The sequence below is a fragment of the Macaca nemestrina genome, chromosome 16, assembly GCF_043159975.1.
Source record: "Macaca nemestrina isolate mMacNem1 chromosome 16, mMacNem.hap1, whole genome shotgun sequence".
NCBI lineage: Eukaryota > Metazoa > Chordata > Mammalia > Primates > Cercopithecidae > Macaca > Macaca nemestrina.
Genome location: NC_092140.1, coordinates 16,845,858 through 16,867,350, shown reverse-complemented (window position 1 = coordinate 16,867,350; position 21,493 = coordinate 16,845,858). Strand labels below are relative to the sequence as shown.

General features: G+C 40.1%; 1 protein-coding gene across 1 annotated transcript in view; it reads left to right on the top strand.

The window, feature by feature from the left end:
- LOC105477531 (heparan sulfate 6-O-sulfotransferase 3) overlaps positions 1 to 17,531 on the top strand; it is a 759,454-nt gene extending 741,923 nt beyond the window's left edge. Inside the window, exon 2 of the mRNA XM_011734080.3 lies at positions 10,751 to 17,531. Coding sequence (XP_011732382.1) covers positions 10,751 to 11,459 — 709 coding nt within the window. The 3' untranslated portion in view covers positions 11,460 to 17,531. The remainder of the gene's footprint in view (positions 1 to 10,750) is intronic.
- The last annotated feature ends 3,962 nt before the right edge of the window (positions 17,532 to 21,493 follow it).

Genomic DNA, 21,493 nt, shown 5'->3' with positions numbered 1-21,493 from the left:
GTTTTCAAAGGGAATTTTTCCAGTTTTTGCCCATTCAGTATGATATTGGCTGTGGGTTTGTCATAAATAGCTCTTATTATTTTGAGGTACGTTCCATCAATACCGAATTTATTGAGCGTTTTTAGCATGAAGGGCTGTTGAATTTTGTCAAAAGCCTTTTCTGCATCTATTGAGATAATCATGTGGTTCTTGTCTTTGGTTCTGTTTATATGCTGGATTATGTTTATTGATTTGCGAATGTTGAACCAGCCTTGCATCCCAGGGATGAAGCCCACTTGATCATGGTGGATAAGCTTTTTGATGTGTTGCTGAATCCGGTTTGCCAGTATTTTATTGAGGATTTTTGCATCGATGTTCATCAGGGATATTGGTCTAAAATTCTCTTTTTTTGTTGTGTCTCTGCCAGGCTTTGGTATCAGGATGATGTTGGCCTCATAAAATGAGTTAGGGAGGATTCCCTCTTTTTCTATTGATTGGAATAGTTTCAGAAGGAATGGTACCAACTCCTCCTTGTACCTCTGGTAGAATTCAGCTGTGAATCCATCTGGCCCTGAACTTTTTTTGGTTGGTAGGCTATTAATTATTGCCTCAATTTCAGAGCCTGCTATTGGTCTATTCAGGGATTCAGCTTCTTCCTGGTTTAGTCTTGGAAGAGTGTAAGTGTCCAGGAAATTATCCATTTCTTCTAGATTTTCCAGTTTATTTGCGTAGAGGTGTTTATAGTATTCTCTGATGGTAGTTTGTATTTCTGTGGGGTCGGTGGTGATATCCCCTTTATCATTTTTAATTGCGTCGATTTGATTCTTCTCTCTTTTCTTCTTTATTAGTCTTGCTAGTGGTCTGTCAATTTTGTTGATCTTTTCAAAAAACCAACTCCTGGATTCATTGATTTTTTGGAGAGTTTTTTGTGTCTCTATCTCCTTCAGTTCTGCTCTGATCTTAGTTATTTCTTGCCTTCTGCTAGCTTTCGAATGTGTTTGCTCTTGCTTCTCTAGTTCTTTTAATTGCGATGTTACAGTGTCAATTTTAGATCTTTCCTGCTTTCTCTTGTGGGCATTTAGTGCTATAAATTTCCCTCTACACACTGCTTTAAATGTGTCCCAGAGATTCTGGTATGTTGTATCTTTGTTCTCATTGGTTTCAAAGAACATCTTTATTTCTGCCTTCATTTCGTTATGTACCCAGTAGTCATTCAGGAGCAGGTTGTTCAGTTTCCATGTAGTTGAGCGGTTTTGATTGAGTTTCTTAGTCCTGAGTTCTAGTTTGATTGCACTGTGGTCTGAGAGACAGTTTGTTATAATTTCTGTTCTTGTACATTTGCTGAGGAGTGCTTTACTTCCAATTACGTGGTCGATTTTGGAGTAAGTACGATGTGGTGCTGAGAAGAATGTATATTCTGTTGATTTGGGGTGGAGAGTTCTATAGATGTCTATTAGGTCTGCTTGCTGCAGAGATGAGTTCAATTCCTGGATATCCTTGTTAACTTTCTGTCTCGTTGATCTGTCTAATGTTGACAGTGGGATGTTGAAGTCTCCCATTATTATTGTATGGGAGTCTAAGTCTCTTTGTAAGTCTCTAAGGACTTGCTTGATGAATCTGGGTGCTCCTGTATTGGGTGCATATATATTTAGGATAGTTAGCTCTTCCTGTTGAATTGATCCCTTTACCATTATGTAATGGTCTTCTTTGTCTCTTTTGATCTTTGATGGTTTAAAGTCTGTTTTATCAGAGACTAGTATTGCAACCCCCGCTTTTTTTTGTTCTCCATTTGCTTGGTAAATCTTCCTCCATCCCTTTATTTTGAGCCTATGTATGTCTCTGCGTGTGAGATGGGTCTCCTGAATACAGCAGACTGATGGGTCTTGACTCTTTATCCAGTTTGCCAGTCTGTGTCTTTTAATTGGAGCATTTAGTCCATTTACATTTAAGGTTAAGATTGTTATGTGTGAACTTGATCCTGCCATTATGATATTAACTGGTTATTTTGCTCGTTAGTTGATGCAGTTTCTTCCTAGCCTAAATGGTCTTTACATTTTGGCATGTTTTTGCAATGGCTGGTACCGGTTGTTCCTTTCCATGTTTAGTGCTTCCTTCAGGGTCTCTTGTAAGGCAGGCCTAGTGGTGACAAAATCTCTAAGCATTTGCTTATCTGTAAAGGATTTTATTTCTCCTTCACTTATGAAACTTAGTTTGGCTGGATATGAAATTCTGGGTTGAAAATTCTTTTCTTTAAGAATGTTGAATATTGGCCCCCACTTTCTTCTGGCTTGTAGAGTTTCTGCCGAGAGATCTGCTGTTAGTCTGATGGGCTTCCCTTTGTGGGTAACCCGACCTTTCTCTCTGGCTGCCCTTAAGATTTTTTCCTTCATTTCAACTTTGGTGAATCTGGCAATTATGTGTCTTGGAGTTGCTCTTCTCGAGGAGTATCTTTGTGGCGTTCTCTGTATTTCCTGGATTTGAATGTTGGCCTGCCCTACTAGGTTGGGGAAGTTCTCCTGGATGATATCCTGAAGAGTGTTTTCCAACTTGGTTCCATTTTCCCCCTCACTTTCAGGCACCCCAATCAGACGTAGATTTGGTCTTTTTACATAATCCCATACTTCTTGCAGGCTTTGTTCATTTCTTTTTCTTCTTTTTTCTTTTGGTTTCTCTTCTCGCTTCATTTCATTCATTTGATCCTCAATCGCAGATACTCTTTCTTCCAGTTGATCGAGTCGGTTACTGAAGCTTGTGCATTTGTCACGTATTTCTCGTGTCATGGTTTTCATCTCTTTCATTTCGTTTATGACCTTCTCTGCATTAATTACTCTAGCCATCAATTCTTCCACTTTTTTTTCAAGATTTTTAGTTTCCTTGCACTGGGTACGTAATTCCTCCTTTAGCTCTGAGAAATTTGATGCACTGAAGCCTTCTTCTCTCATCTCGTCAAAGTCATTCTCCGTCCAGCTTTGATCCGTTGCTGGCGATGAGCTGCGCTCCTTTGCCGGGAGAGATGCGCTCTTATTTTTTGAATTTCCAGCTTTTCTGCCCTGCTTTTTCCCCATCTTTGTGGTTTTATCTGCCTCTGGTCTTTGATGATGGTGATGTACTGATGGGGTTTTGGTGTAGGTGTCCTTCCTGTTTGATAGTTTTCCTTCTAACAGTCAGGACCCTCAGCTGTAGGTCTGTTGGAGATTGCTTGAGGTCCACTCCAGACCCTGTTTGCCTGGGTATCAGCAGCAGAGGCTGCAGAAGATAGAATATTTCTGAACAGCGAGTGTACCTGTCTGATTCTTGCTTTGGAAGCTTCCTCTCAGGGGTGTACTCCACCCTGTGAGGTGTGGGGTGTCAGACTGCCCCTAGTGGGGGATGTCTCCCAGTTAGGCTACTCAGGGGTCAGGGACCCACTTGAGCAGGGAGTCTGTCCCTTCTCAGATCTCAACCTCCGTGTTGGGAGATCCACTGCTCTCTTCAAAGCTGTCAGACAGAGTCGTTTGCGTCTGCAGAGGTTTCGGCTGCGTTTGTTATTGTTTACTGTGCCCTGTCCCCAGAGGTGGAGTCTACAGAGACAGGCAGGTTTCCTTGAGCTGCTGTGAGCTCCACCCAGTTCGAGCTTCCCAGCAGCTTTGTTTACCTACTTAAGCCTCGGCAATGGCGGGTGCCCCTCCCCCAGCCTCGCTGCTGCCTTGCCGGTAGATCACAGACTGCTGTGCTAGCAATGAAGGAGGCTCCGTGGGTGTGGGACCCTCCCAGCCAGGTGTGGGATATGATCTCCTGGTGTGCCTGTTTGCTTAAAGTGCAGTATTGGGGTGGGAGTTACCCGATTTTCCAGGTGTTGTGTGTCTCAGTTCCCCTGGCTAGGAAAAGGGATTCCCTTCCCCCTTGCGCTTCCCAGGTGAGGCAATGCCTCGCCCTGCTTCAGCTCTCGCTGGTCGGGCTGCAGCAGCTGACCAGCACCGATCGTCCGGCACTCCCCAGTGAGATGAACCCAGTACCTCAGTTGAAAATGCAGAAATCACCGGTCTTCTGTGTCGCTGGCGCTGGGAGTTGGAGACTGGAGCTGTTCCTATTCGGCCATCTTGCTCCGCCCCCACAAGTCAGCAATTATTTATTGAATATCTGCTATGAGTAGGGTTTTGTGGTAGGTGCTGGGACTTTTGCTAGGGATCTGAGGCCTAAAGTAGGGTTATCGAAAAGGACTTTAGAGGGTAGACGTGACCAAGGCTTACATTTAAGTTAAAAGTGCAGTAAGTGATGCAGTAAACTCTATAGGCTGGAAAGTCAAGGAAGATGGATGTGAGCCTTGAACTGGTCCAGGGAAGATGAGCAGGATACCAAAAAGCAAAGAAAGGGAAAGGCTTTCAAAGTGAGAGAAGGCAGTCATACCTTTGTGTTGTATTTAGGATTTTTCAATGTGATCACCTTACAGCAGAACAAGATACTAAAAGTGGTTTGAAACTAGCTATGGAAATGTGTGTGTTCCATTTGGTGGAACTTCAGTAAGCCTTGATGGACCATATTATAATTATCAATTAAAATGATTATTGACTTAACTTCATTCCCTAATCTTTCTCAGTATACAAGTATTTGCCATCATAACCCTCATGGCCACGGAACAGCAGTTCTAAAGAGCTCCAATTGCTTTACAGACATTCTTAAATGAATTCACCCAAGCCCTCAGTGAAGTAGGGGACAAACAAAAGATCTGCTGACAGGATGCTCTCACCGTGGCAGACAAAGCTATCTGTCTGAGGGACTGTTCTGGCCCAGGGGGATTAGTGTAACACTCTCTTAAGTTGGTAGTTAGCATTTCTTTCACTTTACCAGAATCAGTGGGTGCCCAAGATCTCCTTGGGGACATGGAATATTAGCCTTTGAGTCCCTAGTGCCTAGTTCCAATGTTTGGCAAATAGATGGGGCTTAATTAAAGTTTAGAGAATTAAAGAATGAATGAACAGATAGATTGAAGGTGGCGGCATAGAGTTTGCTTATTTATTGTTTCACTATGTGGGAAGAGCTTAGGTTAACTATACGGGAAAATATACAAACAAGTGATACTGTCTATGCATAGGAGATTGAATTAAATGGAACAGAAGGTTCTCTGCATTGTGGCCACGCAGGTCTCAGGTGCTACCCGTTCTTCCTCTCTAGTCTTCATTTTACCCACTTAAAAATGATTTGGAGTTCTACCAACCACGGGGGTCAACTTGAAACTAACTCCGCTCTGACATCAAAACATAGAAACGTCCTAGTGGAATGCTTTTATTAATGAAGTATAAAGTCATCCTATCTTATGGATCTGAATCCGAGTGGCTAAAAGTCACAGGATTAATAATGACATGCCGTATGATATTCAACTACAGTAATGTAGTTGATACCGAACTCCATGGCACTGTTGAACAAGTAAGACGTAAAAAATAAAGTTGGAGATTTCAGTAGTACTGGATCCTTTAAGTACGTTCATTAGAGACTGAATTGGGAGTTATGCGAGCAGGGGAAAATGAGTTGGGAGGAGATTCATGAAACCAAAGCAAAGCTTGTCAACAATGAACGTTAGGCGTGTGGCCTGGAGACAGACATCATTTCATCAATGACTTGTGTAGTTTTCTATCTGAAAGTATATAAGCAAGCAAAAAGAGAGAAAAAATTGATATGAGAAAAATGATTTCATTAATCACATTTTCAGTTTTTTTTCTTCAGTAGAGTGTTCTTTAACCCTATTGGTTTCAACCCTATTGGTTTATCATTTATTATTGCATTCTTCAACCCTATTGGTTTATTATTACTTCTAACTTTCTATTTAGTCTGCTTTGCAGAGTTGAAACAAACAAAATGTACACGAGAATATGTCTGTCTAAAGTGATTTCCAGATGCTTTTAGCCACTCAGATTCAGAACCATAAGATAGGATGACTTTATACTTCATCAGTAAATATGTTCCACTAGGAAATTTCTATGTTTTGATGTCAGAGCAGAGGTAGTTTCAAGTTGACCCCCTTGGCTGATAGAACTCCAAGACATTTAGGACTTATTTTACTCATGTAAATATCATGCTATAATTTGGCTAGTCAATGTTTGATGCAATGTTAAACTGAATAAAGTTAAATTTGGAACCAAAGCCATTTTAAGCCTAAACCAGTTTCAGTCAGATTTAAGATTATGTGGAATAAAGATTTCCAGTGGAGTGATGGTACTGGAAGGTCTGTGGCCAATTTTCTTAACTGAGACAAAAGCCTGAAACATGAACAAGTCCCAACATAGGACTAAAGCAGGATTAATAATGACATGCCGTATGATATTCAACTATAGTAATATCCACTCTGAGCACAACTTTATCATCAGTATTTCCTCTTGGAGCCCAGAAGCTGTGTCAGTCACTTTCTGTTTGCCATACTGACCTTTTGGGAAAATTGTCATTCTGTCACAGTGAAAGACAACAGAGTCATGGAAAATGGTGATTGGCAAAAGCAAGAGCTCAGACTGGTCTGTCCTTGGCAGTTTCAATAAATTTCACCTCCTGATTTAAAGGAAAGTGAATGTTACTTAAAGATTTTGAAGTTTCTTTAGCACATTTCAGAACTTCCTGACTTACCCTAGTGGTAAGGCTAGACAATCAAGATAGCAGAATATAGAAAATGTAGTTTTAAATATTGTAGCTTATCAATTCATTTTAAAAAGCAGAATAACATTGTACCATTACATTTCTCATTTTTTAAAAAGTTGCTTTTAGTTGGTGTGTATTTTTTAAAAATTCATTTTACCTGGGGCAAGTAAAACACATACTAGGTTGAGTTTTTTCCTACACAATAGGAGGTTTTCCTTCTTATAATATAGTGATGATTTTTTTAGTATATCAGACCAGATTAATCCAAGTTCTATAACTTACTACGAATATAACCTTGGGCAGCTTATTTTATCTCCCCAAATCCTTAGTTTATTCAACATTAAGTGAAATAAAAATAAATCATAATATGCACACATCTCATAGGATTCTGGAATGGGTTAGACTGTTACTTAGCGCCAAGCCTGGCACTTCACAAGTTTGCTACATCAAGGGTCTTGGGCACCAGACTATAGGTAAAGCATTTGACATCCAAGTGTTTCAGTGAGTTTATCTAAATAAAAAATTTGCTGTTACAACTGAAAACAAAATTAGAAAACTTTTGCCCCAAGATCTTGAAAAAAGTAGTTTTTTTCTAAATGGTATAGGAATTGATCAGTTAGTCTTGAATGAATAAAGTATCTCCTTTAAATCTAAGTCTTCAACAATTTATTCTTTGCCTCTATAATTATTAGGCATCTCTAGAGACTGAGTTCCCTTTCTTGGGAATTAGGAATGTGTTCTTTTCCATTGATTTAGCTTCTCTATTGAGCTTCTTATTCTTTCTGTTGACTCTTAGTTCCCACACACACTCAAAATATTGCATCATTTTCTTTTTCCTTTTCTTTCTTAACCATTCCTTTGAAATCAATGCTAAAATTTTCTTACCAAAGCCAATTTTCAGAGTGTGGTGGCAAAGCAGTTCTCTTCTGCTTTGAACCTGTCTTGATGTGATAACATCAACTTTTAACTAAGAAATAGAAGTGAATGTTTTGAGAAGAAGGGGGGAAGAGCAAATTCCCAACTGCTGCAACTTTTTTTTCAATTTTTCTTTTTTTTTTTTTTTAACCTTTAAGTGCAGCAGTACATGTGCAGGTTTGTTACATAGGTAAATTTGTATCATGGGTGTTTGTTGTACATATTATTTCCTCACCCAGGTATTAAGCCTAGTACCCATTAGTTATTTTTCCTGATCCTCTCCCTCCTCCCACCTCCCACCTTCTGATAGGCCCCAGTGTGTGTTGTTCCCCTCTATGTGTCCATGTGTTCTCATCATTTAACTCCCACTTATAAGTGAGAACATGCAGTATTTGGTTTTCTGTTCTTGTGTTAGTTTGCTAAGGATAATGTCCTCCAACTCTATCCATGTCCCTGTAAAGGATATGATCTCATTCTTTTTTATGGATGCATAGTATTCCATGGTGTATATATACCACATTTTCTTTATCCAGTCGATCATTGATGAGCATTTAGGTTGATTCCATGTCTTTGCTATCACAAAGAGTGTTGCAGAGAACATACATGTGCATGTGTCTTTATAATAGAACAATTTATATTCCTTTGGCTTTATACCCAGTAATGAGATTGCTGGATCAAATGATAGTTCTGTCTTTAGGTCTTTGAGGAATCAGACATCCTTTGATTTAAATATACAGAAAGTGTCTGATTTATGAGGGCTTGGCTTGCTATTTTTAAACTTTATAATAATGGGAATGCCGTAGGCATTCAGTAGAAACCATACTTTGAGTACCCATACAACCATTCTGTTTTTTTCACTTTCATTAAGATATTTAATAAACATATAAAATATTCAACACTTTTTTATAAAACGAGCTTTATGTTAGATAAATATGCCCAATTGTTGGCTAATGCAAGTGTTCCAAGCACGTTTAAGTTTGGCGCTAAGCTATGATGTTTGGTAGGTTAGGTGTACTCAATACACTTTCAACTTAGGGCGTTTTCGAATCACAATAGGTTATTGAAATGTAACCCCATCATAACTCAAGGAGTATCTATAGTCAGGCACACCACCATTTATCTTGAAGTACAAATGCATGCCCTAACAACATACAGGAGTGATGCAGGGGAGGAATATCTACAACTGCTGCCTTTGCTAACACAGATATTTGGAAAACTATGACAATGCAGTAGTAATAAAAAGTCATTCCTCAATAGACTCCTACTGTCAATCTATCTATCTTATATATCTGTGTATCTATATATGTGTATTTATTTTATCATCAAGTTTCTTTGAAGAGCAGACACTGAGTTGAATCAAGAAAAATGACCTAGTTTTGTTCAGCCCTCTGGACACCAGGTTAAGGACAGGCATGCTGGGTAATACTGCTTTCCACTGAGTACATGCTAGGTCACATTGAGGCCTACCTGGCAGCACCAGCCTTGGTTTCTGGGCTCTCTATTGCACCAAGACATTTGTACGGGTGTCACTGCAGGCCTGGTGTTCTTTTCGGAATATTGCAGGGCTAATTTTTTCTCCCTGGGGGAGCTCTGAGTTACTATGATCTACCCTATATTTCTGGAGCTGTCCCCCCTCAAGGAGCCAAGGACTGAACTAAAATTGGATTGGAATCAGACTGGCTTGTGCTAAAGGGCAACAGGCTGCAGTGGGGTGTGAGAATTGGAAGACAGCTTGGGGGCCTGCTTCGTAATGGGGTCCTTTCTATGACTTCCCTGACAAATGGACTTCCAGACTGTGCTGGAAAGACGGGGTTGGGGTGGGCAGCTCATTCCATTGGTAGGCTTCTCAAATAATGGAAAGGATTGTCCTTATTTTAAAGCAGTATTTACTTTCCTCTAATGCCTGCTGTTTCTCTTTCATTCCTCAACTTCTCCATCTCTCTTCCTGCCTCTTAGTACTTCCCTTGTCCTTTTAAACCACAGATATCCTGATCTCTATGTGATTTTTCCAAAGAGAACCATTTAATAATGGGTTTCTTTTCAGTAATCCATTAGGTGGAATTAGATAAGATCTGTGATTGTAATAACCACAGAACCTCAACACTAATAGGTGGTGAATACATAGAAATTACAATTTAAATACCAATATGATGTACAGGAAAGCATGGGAGCTTTGAAATCAAATAGGCCTAACTTAGACTTGCTCCAGTTTCACTTTTCTGAACCTCTGTGGCTTCAGCTTTTATTTTAAAAAGTAACGATACAACCCATTTTACAAAATTGTCTTGAGGATCATCTGTGCAAGCATCCATAAAGCATTTAGCACAGTTCCTAACACATCGTAGGCACCCAGTAAATACTAGTCTCCACACCCAACCCATCCTTCCTCAACCCACCTACCTCATAATCCCAAGTAGCAGTATAAAGAGATTAAGGAGGCCAGCAGGCATGCTGGCTCACGCCTGTAATCCCAGCACTTTGGGAGGCCAAGGCGGGTGGATCACTTGAGGTCTGGAGTTCAAGACTAGCCTGGCCAACATGATGAAACCTCATCTCTATTAAAAATACAAACATGAGCTGGGTGTGGTGGCAGGTGCCTGTAATCACAGCTATTCAGGAGGCTGAGGCAGGAGAATTGCTTGAACCCGGGAGGCAGAGGTTGCGGTGAGCCAAGATTGTGCCACTGCACTCCAGCCTGGGTGAAGGAGCGAGACTCCCTCTCAGAAAAAAAAGAAAAAAAAAATGAGATTAAGGAGAATACAGGTTCAGCCTTGTTCTTTCTAATCCCATGTCCTTGGATAAATCACTTCACCTCCTTCATGTAACCCTATCATATGGAACCACATCTACCACAAAGGTTTGCTGTAAGAATCAAATGAAACAGCAGATGGGTAATAACTTAAAAATCATGGTATTTTCTCTAAATGTAAGGTATAGTTATTGCCAGTAGTAATTTATCAGTGAATAATTGCTGAACGAATGAATGAATGAACTATCTATTCTTTCCACCTCATGCATCCCCACACTGGAGCAAGGAGGAAAAGCCCAACAAACTCAGCATTGAAAACTGGTACATACATCTTTATAGAAACATGTGCACACGCATCAATAGGCACAAATGCAGGCACGTACTCTCACATGAACATCTGGCAAAAGAGTCCCTTGACTCAATGCTGATGTAAAATTGTAGAAATTTAGATTCCTCCTGTTAAGAGTTGTCAACTACTGACGCTCTTCCTCTAATTTCTTCTAGGAATTTCTATTACATCACAATGTTACGGGATCCAGTGTCACGTTACCTGAGCGAGTGGAAACACGTCCAGAGAGGGGCCACGTGGAAAACCTCTCTTCACATGTGTGATGGAAGAAGCCCCACCCCAGATGAGCTGCCGACCTGCTACCCTGGGGATGACTGGTCTGGGGTCAGCTTGCGGGAGTTTATGGATTGCAGCTACAACCTGGCTAACAATCGCCAGGTGCGCATGCTGGCTGACCTCAGCCTGGTGGGCTGCTACAACTTGACTTTCATGAACGAGAGTGAAAGAAACACCATCCTATTGCAGAGTGCAAAGAACAACCTGAAGAACATGGCCTTCTTTGGGCTCACTGAGTTCCAGAGGAAGACACAGTTTCTCTTTGAGAGAACATTCAACCTCAAGTTCATCTCCCCCTTCACGCAGTTCAACATCACGCGGGCTTCTAACGTGGAGATCAATGAGGGCGCCCGCCAACGCATTGAGGAGCTAAACTTCCTGGACATGCAGCTTTACGAGTATGCAAAAGATCTCTTCCAGCAGCGCTACCACCACACCAAGCAGCTAGAGCACCAGAGGGACCGCCAGAAGCGGCGGGAGGAGCGGAGGCTGCAACGGGAGCACAGGGACCACCAGTGGCCCAAAGAGGATGGGGCTGCAGAGGGGACTGTCACCGAGGACTACAACAGCCAAGTGGTGAGATGGTGACCCCCTGCCCTCTCCTCTCTCAGGATGGGGAGGATGAGCAGGCACATTGACCTTCTGTTGAGTTACCTTGGAGAAGCTGGGCCATGAGGACATCTGGCTGTGTGTGCTTGATTTGGACATCTGCTTCCTTCTTTGTCTTCATTTTTATCCAGCTGGAGATTATCTGTCTTGTTCTTTTTTTCTTTTCTTGACATTTTGCAATTGGTGATATTAAGTAGGGTAGGAGTGCATCCCATATAGACTGTTTTAGAAGGCCAAGGAGAGCCACACTGAAAAAGGAGACAGTTCCTGTGATCTCCTTTGCAGGAGCATAGAATAGTTTGGGTACCAGGAACCCACAGAGGCACACATGAAAAGCCAAATTATGGCTTGGATGTTCTGCTGAAACTGGTCTATGTCATACTGTCTCCCATTATGAGAATATCAGTCAGTATAAAGAGAAAGAGAAAAACATTTCAGCCCTTAGATGAGGTCTTACACCAACCGCCACTTGGCTGTTAGCTGTCATCTTTGAACTCTATTTGAATGTGACTTAAATCACAAGTAACGTGTTTTGTTGTTGCAGTTGTTTTGAAACAAAATTATCCTATTATTGACCATTGCTAGAGAGCCACATCCTACAAAATCCTGACACCACAACCTTAAGCCATGCCTTTCCTTCCATCTTTTAGGGAATGGGGAGTGGATCCAGAATAGAGGAGGTTGTAGCCCCTGAGAAATCAACATTGGTAGGAGCATTTAAGAGAAAACTTGCTTATTTGCTAATGCCTAAAGGGATCTCTCTTTACCAATTGTTGCCTTCAATGTGAGGAACGAATGATAAATTAAGAGAAAAAAATACCAGGAAGATCAATATACGCCTAACATTTCTAAACTGGTCACATAATCTTAGATTTTAAAGGAATATTTCAGGGTTTAACCTTTTTGGAGAAGTTATGTTCTTTAATGGGGTACTACCAGTCTTAAAATTTTGCCACCACAGAAAGATGTTTTTAAAAGCTTGGCCCAAAGAATAGGAACTTAGCTAGCATGTATACAAAATATATTTGAGGTTACTAAATGAATAAGAACTCTGAATTAGGCCAGGAGACACGAAACACCATTCATGGGATGGTTATCACAGGAGTTTAGACAGACTCTGCCTCCCAGCATCTTGAATGTCTCCAGCCTGATCACTGTTTTCTTCCCACACGATCTTTACCTGTTGTTAGACTGTGGCCACAGCCAGTAAATCAGTCCAGAGTGTCTAAAACTGGACAAGAAATGTGCTGCATTGCCGAGTTCTTATTTTCACCTTTTCATAATCCCAACTACAATAACAAGAAGTTTATAGAATAGTAAGGGGATATGTATGGAAGAAGGAAGAGAAAGCCTTTGTCTAGCATTTATTAGGAGGATCAGAGTGAGTGGGAAGTTTTACAATGGATTGATCTGATTAATCCCTTCAAGGAGCTGAAGGCAAAATGTGTGAAACCCCTAAATCAGATTGAAAAGCCTATTTCATTGATATCCAACATGTTTGATGTTTAAGCTAGCTTTACCTAAGCCACTTGTCAGCCTCCAGAATACTCTCTCTGGGGTTGTGAGTCAATCAGCCCACAAGCATTCATGGAGTGCTTACCTGCACAGAGGGAAGTCCAGCAGCTCCACCAGACACAGAGCTGCAGATGCTTCTCTCACTGTGCGTGGCTTCATCTGGGGTGCAAGGGAAGGCATTATCGGGTGGCTCCCTTGCTCCAGGAACTGAGGGAGGCCCTTTTCATACCTTAAATAGATTCTGCACGACGAATGGATATTGTTAGTCTCCATTTCATAGATGAGAAAAGTGAAGCCCACAGAAAATAAGTAGCTCCTCCACGGGTTGTAAGCTAGGTCGAGCTGACTAAAAAGGTCAAGTTCTCTTTACTCCATCACCATATCCATATGGAATAAGGCCTTGTCCTACCTAAAGCTTCCTGCCAATAATGCAAGAAGCCAGCTGCAATTTCCCAGAAGCATTTGTCTCTAATCCATGTGGGTAGCCCGACCGTGACAGCCCCACGCTAACATTGACCCAAAGCCAGGCTGCCTTGGGTCAGTCCAGCCCCCTCCACATCACTGAGCCATCAATGAGCTGACAGATCACTGACTTTTTAGGCAGCTGTGTTTTTTAAGCCATATACAAGGGTGAGTTAAAAGGGGCCAACTAAATATTGCTTGTTAGTTGGTAGAGATTTGGCTCACAAAATATTTCTCCATTTCCAATGATTTGTTCCTAAGGTAAGAAGGGAAGGAGGATTGCAGCTGGGATTAATGAGCGGCTCTCTCTCTAGCTTCTCATCTCATTGTTAGGATCTAATTTTCTGCCTAGAATAGCAGGACTGCAAATTATCCTTCTTCCTGCCTCTGTGACTGACACACACACACACACACACACACACACACACACACACAATATCCAGTGTTTTGTCATGTGGAAAATCAAAACAAGTTAGAAAGCATTCGGATTGTTTCTTTTAAACTCACTTTAAAATTTTGGCAAGGAATTCATGCATAACTGAGACTTGGAGGCAGCCCTTGCTCACTTCACGCTGTTCCTTAGGCACCCCGGGATTGGTATCAAAGGCTTCCACTGCCTTCTGCTGAAGGCATGATGTATGGGGCTCCACTTGAGACCAGGTATCAGGATGTTCAGAGGGAGCCTGCTCTTTATGTTGGCCCCAGGCCAGTGCTGAGCAAATTAAAAAGACCAACATGGGCTTCCTCCCTCATTTCATTTCATTCTAAAGCAGCAAACTTGTCATACCCATGGGGTCCTATGTTGATAGAAATGGAGAGGTAGGGATGCAGTTTATTCTCCAAAAATTGACTGCCCACTTCCACGCTGAGTGATGCTCAGGGAAGTGATGCCAGCAGAATGCATCTGGGCCTAAGGATCCATGGAAATCAGGAGCATTAAACCCCAAACCAAATCAACTCCAGATATATCAGTGTCAAAAGCCCAAGAAAAGACAAAAAAGAAAAAAAACAATCCCCAGGGGTTCTGTAACCCAATTGACTCCTACAGTTCTTTCCCTTCTCTTGGCAGCTCCAGTACCCAGATTGGAGATTAGGATGAGACGTCTTTGTGTATATGTGCACGTGTATGTGTGTGTGTGTGTGTGTGTGTGTGTGTGTGTGTGTGTGTGTGTGTGTGTGTGTGTGTCTGTGTGTTGTTAAGGACTAAGATACACATTTATTCTGGCTCCTTCTAACTTTTAGGCAGCCTGCTCTTGGAAACTGGAGGGAACTGCCCTGATAATTATTAGAATACTCATAAGTAATTGGCAACATTAACAATCAGTGTTAGACAACAGTGAGGCATGTCATGTGTTTTTATTAAAAACGATAAAGACGTGTTTCTTCTCATCTAAAGGAGGTAACTTTGTCATAATTAGTTTGATTAAAAGTTTGAAGTATGAGGACTCTGTGTTATGCCTTTAAGGTAAGTTTTTTAAAAATCTGAGTAGAGAAAGTACTAATATTGGCAAGAAAGTCCCCAAGATAGACCTAGCAAGGAGATAAGAATAGATCATTAAAAAATAAATATAAGTGGATTGGATAGAATTCCCATTCAGCTGATTTAACACAGAAATTCAAAACAGTGACTTAACATGGAAGTTATTTCTCTCTTACTTAAAGGCAAACTGGTTTGACAGTTCTGGTGTGTGACATTACCAGACGCCTAGGCTCTCTCCTGTTGCTCTGTCATCCTAATGTGCTGCATCCACCTCATGGACCAAGATGGCTGCCATGGCTCCTGCCATCACGTTTACGTTTAAGGTAGTAGAGAGGAAGTGGAGGGAAGTTGCACATATTGCTTCCAGTCACATCTCATGGGTTAAAACCTAGACATTTGCCACATCTAGCTGCAAAGAAGGCTAGGGAATGTCTTTATTATTGATTGTCATGTGCCTTGATAAGCATAGGGGGTTCTGTTATTAAAGAAAAAATGTGAAACAATGTGGAAATTAATACTGATAAAGATGATCAGTATCTGATACAAAAGGGAACCAAACAATATTTCAAGTGCTTTTTAATGTCACTTACTTCATCATATGTTTTGTGAAAGATAAGACTAAAATTCATCACTTTGTGTAGCATTTAATGGTTTTCAAAACATTTTTGCATATGCTGTCTCATTTGGTCCTCATTACATTCTTGTGTGCTAAATAGGACCTCTATTCATTATGCCACTTGCTAGTTTGGGATGGAGAGTAGGAGATGTTGAAAGATTTCCCAACGACTCTAATTTATAAGCAAAAAAGTTGCTTAGAGCCCCAGCCTTTTGACTTCATAGCCTTTCCTACTATTTTTTGCAGCTCAGCATCAGTATTGGGATTGGGAACTGCAGGAATATGAAATCTAAATCTTTATTGATTTATATCCTTCCTTACCTTTTTTGACATGGAAAATGCCAAAGACACTGGTCAAGTTTACTCTCAGCTCCCTACCTCCAGTGAGGGGACCTCTTATTAGGAATGAAATATCCAAGAGATAGGCGGTGTTGCAGGGGAGACCAAAACTCAGAGGAGGCATTCAAAGACTTGTAGCTGGGTGTCTACTCCATCCAACTCAAAACCTATTCAATATGAAGGCCAAGGGAATGTGCTCACAACTCCTTACTAAGGGAAATCAATACAAACCCTCCTCAAAACAACAACAACAACAAAAACTCCCTTTTTTATGTCTTCTTCCCCAGGCTCTTGGTACTTTTTCAGCAACATACTGCTTTCATTCTTAAAGGTTTCATTGGCTGTTAAATGAGTCCCTTTGCATACTCACTGGAGAGAGGAAATGCTTTAAGTTGTCCTAGCATAAAATCTGCAAACAGAGAGTTTATCTGATTCCTTATCAAGCGTGATCTGTATCCGAGGTCCTGTATAATGGGATCATTTAGAGATGGGGGTTAGGGAGAGTAGGAGTAACTCTAGAGGAAATTGTGGCTTCTAAAAGGAGGCACATCTTTCCAAGGTGGAAAGTTGAATTAAATATATGCCATGCAATACTGAAAAATAGAAAACTGACTAAGATACAGTTTCTGTCCTCTAGAACGAGGGCATCCTGGAAACATATGGACTATAATGCTTTTAGCCATTTGAAAGAAATGAGTGAAGAGGATCTTGAGACAGGACCAGAGCTTTGAAATGGTTGTAGGGACTGAAAGCTGAGTCGGAAGGATCAGATCAAAGAGAAAGCTGGGTTGGACTTACACAAGAATACCCTGATCTGATCGCAGCTGTGACTCCAAGGTTTTCCTTTCCCATAGTTGCTGTGACTCCACTGGTCACCAGAGCAACTGCATGTCTTCAGGCTGGGTATTAGGGCAGGCTGGGTCTGATGAGTCTACCCATTTTGTGCCATCTGAGGAGCATGCGAGGGTTCTTTCTCCAAGGCACTTTCGGCCTACCTTCTTCTCCCCTTCTACCATCTCCACTGGATATAAGCCAATGCCTGTTCTCTTCTCACCACATTCACCTGGACACACATCTGAACTAATTCCTTGAGACTTCAAATTAGCCCTTCTGAGCAAGTGGGCAGGTTGTGAAACCTGTGTGTTTTGTAGCCTAATGAACTGATGGAGTGCACATGAACCCATCTTCATAGCATGTGAAAGAACCAACCTGCCTGGCAGAGGTGCAGAGATTTCCAGAGGACTGGCCTAGCTATAAACACCAGCAACATCTGCAACACAAAAGCCTTTGAACTTCTAGGCAAGGACTCACGCTAACCTAGCAGTATTCCAGATCGAGAACGCGGATGGACAGGTGTCTCTTGAGCCTGTGTTCCAAGATGTCTGTGGAAAGGATTGCAGCTGTCATCCTTTGGCACATTAGTGGAACCTCTATGAGCTACACGTTCTGCTGCATTACGGGAACTCATCAAAGGGCCCGATTGACATCTTGCCAGAAAAACCGGTGTTTTGAGGAGCAAAAGTTTTGTGTACTTCAGTAATTGTCACATTTGTCTTCCACCTCTTTGACATTTATTTGTTAATCATACGATCATTTTTTTCACCTTCCTTTGTTTCTTCCTCAGAAGTACTTCTGGGGCTTTGATTGCATTATTTCTCTTTTAATGTATCATTTCAGTGTTGGAAAGAAAAATCTGGATCTTTATGTGGTGACCCATTTTAGATGTAAAGATAGTTATTCAATAGATAGTAAATTATTTCTCTTAAGAGATATTTCCTTTTATTTCTGTACAATAATATGTATGAACTCAGTTACTAGGGGACTGTATTGTGACATTATCAACCTTTATTGCTATTTAAAAATGATAGTTTGTAGAACTGAGGATTTCCATTGATGTGAAGCACAATTTAATGAATAAGTTAAAATATTAAACTGTTGTGATGTCAAGAGCAATTGTTTTCCCCTGTGTTTTTGTCAGAGACTTTTGCAAAATGAGCAAAGTCGCTAAAACACTTTAAGGGATTTATGGAAATGGAATCCATAGGATCAGCTTTGTCAAACTCGGGAAATCCATGCTTTGGATGCAAATGTGGTTATTGGATGTGAAACATGAAAAGCCATAAAAGACAAAGAAATTATGGATTGAAACAATGTAGAGCCTCTGAGGCCAGAGAGGATTTTATAAACTCTCAAAAACATAAGCTTCTAAAACGGTGGTTCTCAGTAACTCTCCCCCTCGCTGCCCACCCCAGCACATTGAAATCCGCTGTGAAATGTGAAAAAGCCTCCTGGAGATGAAGTGATGAGGTACAGATTTGAGAAACAGCAGTGGGAGAAAACGAGGGATTGGAGCAAAGGATCTGGGAATTCAGTCTAAAAGAAAGAAAAAGATAAGGAAGGAAAAGGGGAGGGGGAAGGGGAAGAGAAAAAACAGCGGAAGAAAATCACAAGCACTAACATGGGCCTCTCCACAGTGTTAAAGTGTATTTCTCCAATGTGAGATTTTATTTTTAAATAAATAGTTCCTGTAATATAAGCAAAGAAGGAGAAATTTCTAGTAGAGGAAAAAGCTCATTCATTCAAAAATTTCTTGAACAATGCAACTCACTTGATATGGTTTGGCTGTGTCCCCACCCAAATCTCATCTTGAATTGCAGTTTCTATAAGCCCCACGTGTTGTGAGGGAGACCAGGTGGAGATAATTGAACTATGGGGCCCGTTTCCCCCATCCTGTTCTCATAATACTGAGTCAGTTCTCATGAGATCCGATGGTTTTATAAGGGGCTTTTCCCCAGCTTCATTCTGCACTTCTCCTTGCTGCCACCACGTGAAGAAGGACATGTTTGCTTCCCCTTCCACTGAACTGTGAGTCAATTAAACCTCTTTCCTTTATAAATTACCAAGGGTTGGGTATGTCTTTAGTAGCAGTGTGAGAACAGACTAATATGTTATTTTTTTTTTCTGTGGAAGTAGGAATTGTGGATTCCTTTCTTGCTTATGGGTGAGATTTGTAACCTTAGAAAAATGTCACCTGACCATGTCCCTCTATCTAGTGGGAATCATAGGCAACGGAGCTTGACTTTAGAACAACGTAGTAGCCACAGGAAAAGCTCCAAAAGACGGTGAAAGTCAAACACACACAAACATGGCATGCATGTGCATGCACAGGCACACACACACGAACACACATGCACGCACACACGGCACACATACACTTGCACATGCACACGCACACGTGCACACACAGCGTGAAAGAGTTTGGGGGCTTCTGTCTTCCAAGAAAAACCTCAGATAAGAGAAGTACCTAGGAATCCTAAGGTTCACTTCTTTACCCATTCACCTTGCAAATAGTGTTGAAAATAAGATTGACAAAATGTTGAAAATATTATTAAAAACCTACTCTCAGTGTGATACGGTTTTACTTTCACAGATCAGTTTTCATATAAAATATAAATTTGCAAATTAATGGAGTATAAAATAATCCAACATATTTTTGTTTCATATAACATTAATTTTTTGTGATTGGAAAGTAATACATCATCTTAGATAATATGGAAAATACTAGGTAGTTTAAAATCCATACATTATAGAGCCAAACTCTGAGATTATTTTGATCAATCTCCTTCCATACTTTTTATGCATTAGCAATTACAATACAATTTAAATAACCCATATTTTTAGGAAATTGGAATCATATAATCTATGCAGTAGAAACACATTAACATCTGAATAACTATTCTTTTAAAACGTAATTTTAATAGCTGCATGTAATTTTGCCATTCCCATATTTTTGGTCATTTTGGTCATTTTCAATTTTTCCACTAATATAAATAACACTGAAATTAACATATTTGTACCTAAGCAGTATCTATGTAGAAGTCTCCGTAAGCCTGTTTGAGATAGGACAGTGGACCACTTGGTTGTATCATCCCAACAATCTGGAAAGAAAAAAATATTCAAGATTGTCAAAATTGCCTAGAAGCAACTAAATGAATTGTGAACAAAAAATGTCATCTACATAATCAAAGAAAATTATATTATGTATCTCTCTAGAACCACCCCACCTGGCCTAGGACTGAAGTGTTCATTCTTCAAGATGTTGGGAGTGTTGGCTGCTGACCGACAGCTCTCATCTGAGTCTTTCTTGAGGACTTGCCCTTAGTTAGAGAGAGACACTTCTGCCAAGGTCATGCCGTCTTTGGAGCCATCTAATGATATTGCTGTGGAGGTGGAGGGCAGGGCTTTTAACTAGAGACAACTCTGAAGGATCTTAGCTCCAAAGCTCCCTGTAGCATCAGCTGAGGACTTTGTTTCAAAGCACCTCCTTTCACCATTTCCCTCTCCTTACTCTGGTTCCTTTGCTCCCCACAATGTATTCCCAACCAGTTTTCCACACAGACATCTCCATCACAGACTGTGCTTTCCGGGACACTAGACCATGAACTTGCCAAAGAACCCCAGGTTCTCACCTCCGTAGCCTTCTGCCTGAGCTACTTCCGTGTCTGAGTACCCGGAGTTTTGCCCTCCTCTCTTTTGAGCTCAGCTATGTTTTTTTTAACCTATTTTGGCTTATTTTTTCCAATAGTTCTACCTGTTAAAAGCTGAAAGAGGAATCTGTGTTAGCTCAGTTGATCAGCTTAATGGAATCAGTCTGCTCTTAACTTCAAAATGTTCCTTTAAGTCCATGTTTCTATTGTTTTTTCATTTTTCAGCTTTTCATCACATCCTTCCCATTTTGAGGCTCTACATTTTCCTGATTAACTTTCATTCCTTTTCTACTTTGGGGAACTTTTCTCTCTGTTTGCTCATCTCTTCCATAAACCTTCCTGTTCATATTCATTCCCTTTAATAGTATTTTTGTTTCCTATTTGTGCTTATAGTTTACCTCTTCTTACTTTTAGTTCTCATTTTTAATTTTATGCTTGTGGTTGTATTTTTCCTCTTGATTTTCTTTGCTTTTTAATTTATTGCTTTCAAACTTTAATTTTATTGGTCTAGTTTTTATCTTTTTTAAGAAAATCAATTTAATCTCTCTCTTAATGCCTATCTCATTTTTATTGATAGTTTATACTCACTTCTCCATCAAAGTTTATTTTAATTTCTCATTGCTGTTTGTAGCTGTTCCTTTCATTATTTGAAAGAAACCTGTTTTATTTCTATTATTTTTAACTAACAGGTAATGCTTAGATAATTTCACCTACAAAATTTTTACTTTTTGAAATACATTGAGGTTCCTTTGGGATTTTTTGTGTGATCAATTCTTATAACAATTTCATGGATACCTAAAATGAATATGTATTGTCTTTTCAAATTATATATATATAAATGACATATATAAAGTATATATAAGTATATATAATATATATTTATATATAAAGTATATATGTACATATAATATATATTTATATATATACATGTAAGTATATGTAAAAATATTCATATAAAAATATATATAAGTATATATTATATATTTATATATAAAGTATGTATAAGTATATATAATACATATTTATATATAACAATTTGAATTATATATTCCTGTTTATATAAACACATATATATGCATAAAATCATATTTAATTTATCAGAGACAGAATGTGT